The sequence below is a fragment of the Halyomorpha halys genome, unplaced genomic scaffold (genome assembly GCF_000696795.3).
Source record: "Halyomorpha halys isolate HHAL.00 unplaced genomic scaffold, Hhal_1.1 Scaffold368.1, whole genome shotgun sequence".
NCBI classification, from domain to species: Eukaryota; Metazoa; Arthropoda; class Insecta; order Hemiptera; family Pentatomidae; genus Halyomorpha; species Halyomorpha halys.
The window spans coordinates 139012-148302 of NW_027111728.1; the positions used below are offsets into that span (position 1 = coordinate 139012).

The window sequence follows — 9291 nt, forward strand, 5'->3', positions numbered from 1 at the left end:
ATATTATTTACTTTATTTTTCTACCATTGATGAATTTGTAATTGTGTTATTAAAAATCTTATAAGCCAGTATGTTTTTATAGGGTAATATTGCTTTACTTTAAAAATGGCAGAACTTGATATGAAGAATTTTTCGGATTTTTTGCTTATAATGTTCCAAAGATAGTGTAGTTTCATCATAAGAGTGGTTCATCTTTATTTTCTGTAATTTTCCACTGTAGAACAGATGTGCCGTTATTAAACTGTACTCGAGTTTTCTTCAAGAATGACATAGCTTTAGTTTTTTCTCTATTTTCAAAAATGTTTTTTTCGAATATTTTTTTAAATAGTTACAAATTTTACTTTAAAATATATGAGTGAAAAAAAAGTTCTCTAACAAATTAAAAATAAATCTAACTCTAATTTTAGGATTATAGACAAAACATATTATTAAAAATATATAACAGTGAAACGAACCTGCTTGCTGTGGGCTCTTTTTCGTGACTGTGCTGTCAGTAGCAGTGAACGTAGTGAAAGGCCGAAGCTGATTCAGCCTCGGGAAAAACGTAGGCATACTAACGGGAAATTCTTGGAAACGTAATTTCACTCGATGAAATCAGGAAATCTATGTATATTCCCAGAAATATTGAAAATAGGGTCTTTAAATAAACGAAAATTTGTTTCCCTTGATAAACATTCTGATCACGTTTCTGAGCAACTGTCGTCGAATGTTGGTCAAGCGCTTTCTTCATTTTGCAATGCCTTGGTTTCCTCAAAAGATAAGATGGTTTCAAGAATACATCATGGCTGATGTTTACGTAAATTCCACAAGTTTTCTCACAATTCTCAAGAATGTATTAGTGAAAATTATTCCTTAGATTCAAACATATTACTGTTTATTAAACCATGGGTCTACATTATGTTCTGAAAATATTTTAAAATTAAAAATAAAACAAATATACGTTTTAAATGTATTAAAATATATAAACAGTGAATCAAGTCGAATAAAAAACACTTATTAAATATGTGCTGCCCAATTGCATTGAATTGGGGTACCTATTTGTTCGGGGAAAAATTTGTTCGGGTACCTAGTCATAAGTAGTCATAACAAAAAAAATTGAATTATATGCTAGTGCTGCATGATTTTTTTAGTTTTTTTTCATTTTTCCCTTTCAATTTTTTTTTTTATTCTATATATATACCACTATTCTCAATACAATTTAATTTTTACTATTTTATCTCTAACCCGAACATGATTTTTTTTTCTTTAAACATAGAAAAGAATTATAATATACACTATAATAAGTAATAAACACTTTAATGATGTGTAGATAGTTGGCCTTAGATTACTGATTAGAGAAGATGGTTGGGGGTTGCGTTTAGCAAAGAACAACATAAATAAACAAAAAGATATTTATTTATACCGACGTTTCGACCTGGGTGTCAGGTCTTCATCAGGGTTATAGAACAACATAGATAACACCAATATTTAGAGAAACATGAAATTGAAAAGAAATAGTAGACAAATAATTTTAGAATTAAACAATATATTCAAAATTGATAATTGAATAATAAAAAATAATTAATTGATAATCATGGAATTAGATGGTAGATGATGATCAATCAATTATTTGATCATGATTATCATGTTTCTCTAAATGCTGGAGTTATCTTATCTCTGTTGTTCTATAGCCCTGCTGAAGACCTGAAACTCACGTCGAAACGTCGGCATAAATAAATAACTTTTTGTTTATTTATGATGTTCTTTGCTGACCGCACCCCCGACCATCTTCTCCAATTAATAAACATTTTAAATACGAACCAACACACATGTGTTGTTTTGTGTACATACACAAAAACTCAACAGTCATTTACACTTTTAAATTTAAAAAGTACTTAATATACTTAAATAAAAAAATAAAAGTAATAGATATGAATATTATAAAAATATATAAAAAATATAAACTGTACTATTTATATAAATAAACTGTGCTGTAATTATAAAATAACTTTTGATTTTATGAATCCATTTCAATATGACGGGTGAAAAACTTGAGATTTGGTAGTTTTTTGCTTCCACTCCTTAGTGCTCGTATATATATTTCTTAATAATTGATAATGAAATAAGAAATAGAATTAAAAAAAATAATAATACTAATAAAAATAATTAAACTTAAGCAAAATTACATCTGGAAAAGGATCGTTCCTATTTGCAATATTTACATTCAGCCTGGGAAACTCCCAAACGAGCTCTCCCCCCCCCCACTTGTGGAGGGAAGAGGTCTCCAGAGATCACTGGTAGACGGAAACGAAAAGACTGAAATTTCGATTTGGAGGAGCATTAGAAACATGTGCGTAGAAAGGAATTTGATGGTGTCGGCATCGAACTTTCGGTTTTTTATATTCGGCTAAGCTTTTTATTATTGTTATTTATGTGAACCTAAAGTCGTCTAAGATCTTTGTTTATTATTACGTTTTTCTGTTGTCAAATCTTTTTTTAATTTTTAAATATATCCTTCCTATTAACCAATCCTGGGGTGAAATCTTTTTTATCGGCTTAAAATCCTTTAAAAATACAAATAAGAAAAAAATAAAAAAAAGGAATAAAAGTCCTTGTTTATATTCAGCATTCCCTTTAGAGTGAGCTCGGGATACCATAAGGAATTTATATGAAAAACTAAGCAAGCATGTACGGTTAGTATTCGCCTTTCTTGGGAATCTGATTTCATTTTACCCTCAGAAATAGGAAGAAACATTTTTTTTTCCCAAATTATTAGGGAATAAATAAAAAATAAATTTTTAGTTTCCTATAACATTTAAGATTCATAATCGAATCCGGAGTATTTATATGGAGGTTTCAGCCATTGTATGTTTTATTCTCTTTTGTCACCCATTCATAAAATGTATATTAAATTATTTAATTAAAAATTAGACGGCTTTAAATATTTATTTACATAGTAAAGAATTTACGATTACTAAAGTATTTCTACTATTTTTTCCTTTCTATATAAAGGAGCTGTCTTAAATATTTTGTTTCATTTATTACTTCTGAAAGTTGTTAATTTTTAATGTATGTGCCATATGCGGCTGTTGGTTAAGAATTCGATAGTTTGTTAGGAAGGCAAAAAAAATTCTTAGGGCGCCTCTCAGCATTCAGTTGAAATTAGTCCATTCGTACGTAGTGAATTTCAAAACTGACTTTCCTTGCAATAACCATGGAAACCCGAAAACATTTTTTTTTTTTTATAAATTTAGTTTATTTATGTGTTTTGCGTCACTCCCCATCCCTTTGTATAGTTGAATTTTAATTTTGTAAAATCTTTAACTTTCCAAACATCAAATGCCAGTCTTACTTCCTCTTGGTTGAAATTTCATTTCAATGCAGTACAGTAATATTTCTTTTTTTTTCTCCTTTTGTCAATACTCAGATCCTTATTTAATTCTTTCTTACTACTAACAAATAGTTATGATCAATTAATGCTAATAAACAAAATTAAATGTGAATACTTTAAAGGAAGCTATTTTAAAAATTCGGCATTTAAACCCTGTAATATCATTTGAATGAGGAAAATGCATAACTAATTAAAGACCATTTAATTAAAAAGTTATTATTTGCGAAACTTCGTTATTTGAACTCCACGTAGCATAAAATGAGTAATTTCGGAGAAAATTTTATAATTCTTTCCCCTAAAGTAATACTAAAAGCCTCGCGAGCCCGATGGTTCGATGGCGATGCCACCATTCGCTGTCTTCATATAACCAAATTTCCCATGAGTTCTTCCCATGGGCGTAGGCAGAGGGGATAAGTGGCAAGATTTTTGAGACATAAGGGAAAAAAATTAAGAGAATAGTGAACATATTTGATAGTTGATTTCTTTATGGAAATACACTATGATTACGAAGGTAACATTGTTGAGTTGACATCTTCACAGATCACAGAACACAACAAACTTTTGCAGGGACAAGATGAATATACGTTGATTCTTCAGCAAGAAAGGTAAGATTAAATGAGCATACTTAGTCGTCATATGCTTATCTCTAAAAATCATGGGTGAACGAATAAAAAAAAAACCTTTTTTAGATTCCATTCTTCATATTATAATTTACAGTTTACCATTTCCATAATTTCAGAATGTAGGTTGAAAGTAAGTCAAAGAAGGCAATCACCGAAGAAGAGGTGGTTAATATATTTGCCAGCAATCCCAGAACGCTTATGCTCTCTTAGCAAACTTCTTATCAGCTCTTATATTTTTGTATTTATTGTATGTATTTATGTTCAATATTTAAGTTTATACTCTGATCTAGCCCGAACCCGAAATCATTCCTTCCATTATAAACTCCCAAACCCACTAGTTTCTAACCTTGCTTTATCTTCCATTCCTGGCAATCCTCCGAGGCGCCTGAAAAGAAGATGGCCTCGTGACCTTATATTGTAAAATTTTTTTAGAGTTCTACTACTGGGTAGTTTCTCTAAATCCTGTATCATATCATTATCATTATGTCATTATGATCAAATTTACTTGTTGTATTTTTTATACAGTTGTAAATATCAATAAATAAAAAAAAAAAAGTTTATGCTCGACTTTCAACTTCCAATTACAATAATTTATTGTGATTATAGGTAATAATTTTTAGATAATGATTGTATTTTATAAAGTAAAAATAAAATGGAGGGCTATTTCTTGGAATGATGCGGAATTACGTATCTTTTATTTACCCAACGTTCCAGGATGTATGCGTGTGTAATGGTATCCCCTTGCCGAAGTCCTGCCTATGGTCCCCATGGTTCTTCCCCTTGTGTAACAGGCCTCTTTCCTGTACACTGTATACTGTACACGTAAAGTACAGTAGGAAGGATAATATTTTTGTAACTTCAAACTTTCTGGACAGATATAAAGCAATTTCGAAATTTAAATATAACAGGCATTTCCTCTTTTAACCTCGTTTATATTACTTTCTCAATTTCGTATTTTCTAGTTACCGTAAAACATAATTCGTAAAACTATCTTCCAGTTAAAATTATTATGTATAATACTCTTCTTATGTCTTCATCACTGAAAATACTGCCATTTCTTCTGCTAATCGTATGCTTTTTTCTATCCATATTTCTTTCGAGACCTTGTTGCTTACTAGATTTTATTTAGTTTTATAGTTTCCTTGTCCTTTCCTAATAATACCAAATCATCAGCATATTCAAGCACTGGTATTTTCCCACCTGAAATTAAACCCTTTTTGGTATGCATTCAAATTCTAATAACGTATTCTAGTACTAAATTAAATAATATATGATAAAGAGTCACCTCGTTTTCAACCCGACTAGACCTTAAACTTCTCAGAATAGTGATTACCGATTCGAACTTCATTTAACGTTGCGGTCGTGCGCATCTAAACTAGATTTACTAACTTCTTTGGTATTTCCTGTTCGATTAACCTCGCCTTTATTTCCATATCATTATGTTTCATCTAGCTACTGGAGATAAATATTTAAAGCTCTCTCTATAATAATAATAATGAGGGCTTAACGAACCCGAAGGATCGATGCCGATAATACCAAACTCTCCCTGCATACATCCTTCAAACCCAATTCCACCAGATCAGTTTTAACGCAATCCTCCCATCTACGTTTCGGTCTACCCCTCGGACGTTTACCCGTTGGTCCAGTGCTTATTAACATTTTAGGGATCCGCTCGTCACCAAGCCCTACAACCTTACACGCCCACCTTATACGCGGCAATGCTATAACTTGAAATATATTTATCGAGTGTAAGTCCCTTAATTCAGCGTTGTGTTTTCTTCTAAATTCTTCCGTTAATTTATCCTTTATCGGTCCGAATACTTCTCGCAAAACTTTGTTTTGCTCACATCCATAAAGAACAGTGGGGAGAATAATAGTTTTGTAAATTTTAAGTTTTTCGATAGAAGGCGCGAGCTAAGCAGTTTCGAAAATGAAAAATAACAAGCATTTCCCGCCTTCAACCTAACTTTTATTTTCTCATCAATTTCGTTTTTCCTAGTTACCGTAGAACCTAAATACTTAAACCTATGAACCTGTTCAGACGTATTTCCTCCTATGTCTACATCACCGAAATTGCACGCCTTTCTACTGCTAACCATGTATTTTGTTTTATCCGTATTTATTTCAAAACTGGATTTTATTAACGTGATTGTATTTAGTTCTATAGTTTCTTTGTCCTAACCTAATAATACCAAATCATCAGCATGCACCGATATTTTACCACCCAAAGTTAAATACTTTTCGGTATTCATCACACTTTTAATGACGTATTCTAATGCTAGATTAAATAAGATAGGTGATAAAGAATCACCTTGTTTTAAACCTCTCTCTATATATTTTTCATATGTAGATAATTTTATGTAAAAATAAGATTACCTGGAAATACTAATGATACTCTGAAAACTTTGTTTATTGGAAATCTTGTTTCCTGAAATACATGTATGGGCCGATATATGAGAAAAAAGCTCATTAACCAATCCTTTGAAAAATTAATGAATGTATTTTTTTTCTCTGAAATATATTATTCTTTCGATTTTAATGACAGTTTCCAAATATACTTTTTTTTTTTAAATAGAAAAAAATATTTTCAATACGTTAAAGGATTTATTAACTCTTATATGGGGTATTTTTTTTTTTTGTAAATAAGATTGCCCCTACTGATCTAATCTAGCTGCTCAAACATCTTATAGAGTTTCTTAAAGTGTGCAAGTGAAGGCTTTGTGGGAGTTCCGGGCACTCAAGGAGGGGCGTTCTTCAGTATTCAAGTCACGTTAGTTCCACAGCGTATGGATATTTGGCAATATTGGAACCATGGGACCATAAGAAAACTTGCTATGACCAATTCGGAGGAGATACGATATTAGTTATTTTTTCTGTGGCTGCTGGTTTACTATCGTTTAGTGACTGGTCATTATCTTAGCCAAACTACATGAATTGTTTTGGATTTTCTGCTAGTAACATTGTAAGTTATTTTTCAATTTCGATTTTAGGTTTATTTTTTCAATTTTCACATTAAAAACAAAAATTAAAATTCATTTATCATAATCACTATTTGTTAAAACTTTATCACATCTTTATTGTTTATTACATTTAAATCCATAATTGTAGGATTGTCCCTAAGGATGGCCGGAACGTCGGACTTGTAAGAAAAATAAAATGTGTTTAGACTAAAATGAATAAAAATCAACTTATTCATTTAAACAGCAAGTCTCAAGAAATTTTTAAAGATTATAAAAGAGATAATTTCATTTGATACATTAAGTTAAACCAAAATCGTTAGAGCCATTTTTGAGAAAATCGAAAAATGTGTTTAATTGATCATGTATTCAATTTTATCGAAAGTGTCACACACACAGACCATTTTGAGAGATTCCGGTATGTATTTCCGTGTCTGTGTATTTAGATGGAAAGTCGACAATTAATTTATTTTAAATATAGGAATTAAAAATTTTGCATGTTCACAATACTTCTCCTTACTATATATTCCATAGATAGGAAAGTGAAAGTAAAGATATTGATTATGTAAGAAATGTACATTTTTTTTTTTACAGTTTTTATTTAGCAGAACAAGTGGTTTTAATCGTTTGACTGCCGTTGTAGTTCGTATAAATTGGATGTTTTTTTTAATAAACTTCGAAGACAAGTATACACTAGTAAGACGATGCCACTAACCTTTACTATTTTATATTTTTATAGTTAAACCAAACCTTTTTGATATTTTACTTGTACGTAAACAAGATTGATATATGTATCTGAATGTGGAACTAGTCTATTAAGTGGGCGTATTGGTTGGTCCTTTTTGCCAACTCCCAACCCTGGTGGTTACCAAAGTTATATTAGCTGCCCCAGGTGGGAATCGAATCTACAACGTTCCTAGCCGGGACCTACGCCCCAACCCGTAATGGCACCTTTTCCGTATGTTAACAACATACTGAATCAATAAATATAGGATTAATAAAAATTACTATAAACAAAATGAACATATTGGTCCGTCCGTAAGTGGGTTTATCGGTTTAGAACCGAAGATTTTGACTTGGAATACGCAAGTTGATGATGACCAAATTCAAGCATTGGTCACTGACAACCCTCACTCTACGACACGTGATATCGCAGGTGTCTCAAATCATTTGTGTATCATAATCGCAAAGGCATAGTTTTCCATCATGAAAACGCCCATCCTCACATTTCTTTGCAGACCCGGCAGAAATTATTAGAATTTAGCTGGGCTCTCTCCCACCCACCTTATTCACCAGACCTTGTCCCAACAGATTTTCATTTATTCCGGGCCCTTCAAAACCCTATTAACACTTTAATTCGCTCGAAGACTGCATTGAGGAGTTTTGGGAGGAAGAAATAAAAAAAAATGATCTGAAAGATGGCAATATGTAATAGATCAAAATTGGTTATATATAATTGATTAAAAATATTTAAAAGAATCTGAAGTTTTTATTGAAATCACCGGAAAAAAAACGCTACGAACTTATTTTACAACCCAATATACCTATTTACTGAAGTGCTGTGTTGTTCTGCAGATATATAAATATTAATTTAATGAAGATACAATATGATTGAAAAAGGCAAAATGTGGCAACTTACATAGTTTCATGTAGATTAGAAATAGCATAGGATATACAACAAATACAGTTGGATTTTAGATTTATTACAGATTTTATATAATAAATCAAAATTCATTATCAGTTAGAATGTATTTAGGATACAATTTTTTTTTTTATTACTAACCTCATTTTTCCTGTGTTCAGATATCCCTAGTCCTTAGTGATGTTGCACTCTTTTTACCACAGCACAGTAGATTAAGAACATTCATACATGTCTTGTCTATAGCAAAATCAAAACTGAAAATAATATCACTTGACGCATAGATACAGTTATCTTTTCTATTGACCCCACTCGCGGGTCAGTCTGTATTTATCTCCCTAACCCTAATTAGTCCAGAATAATATTTCCTTATGTTTTAATTAATATACGCCTATATTCCTCGGAATTTGAAAATAAATGGATTCTATAATTGTTTTCTTATGATGAAAACATAGAATAATTATACCAAAACAGCAGATATGATTTCCAGTCCAGGAATCAATGCGCTTTGTTTGTTTATTGAGAACGAATCCTGGTATTGCATTTAATTTATATGGCTATTGTCAAATGTAAGCTCAGTTTGAGGTTTCGAATTGGTTTAGTAATTAACTGTTGTTTTGAGAATAGTTGTTATGGAGGCTCTCTCTCTCTCTCTCTCTCTCTCTCTCTCTCTCTCTCTCTCTCTCTCTCTCTCTCTCTCTC

At 31.2% G+C, this 9291-nt stretch overlaps 1 protein-coding gene across 2 annotated transcripts in view; it reads right to left on the reverse strand.

Annotated features, from left to right (window-relative positions):
* LOC106681840 (uncharacterized) overlaps nt 1–8837 on the reverse strand; it is a 50357-nt gene extending 41520 nt beyond the window's left edge. The window contains exon 1 of one of the 2 annotated variants that reach the window (XM_014422373.3): nt 8734–8837. In XM_014422373.3, coding sequence (XP_014277859.1) covers nt 8734–8738 — 5 coding nt within the window. In that variant the 5' untranslated portion in view covers nt 8739–8837. Of the gene's footprint in view, nt 1–455; nt 477–8733 lie in introns of those variants that run through there. The other variant, XM_067049759.1, reaches the window with a different exon arrangement.
* Nucleotides 8838–9291: the final 454 nt, after the last annotated feature.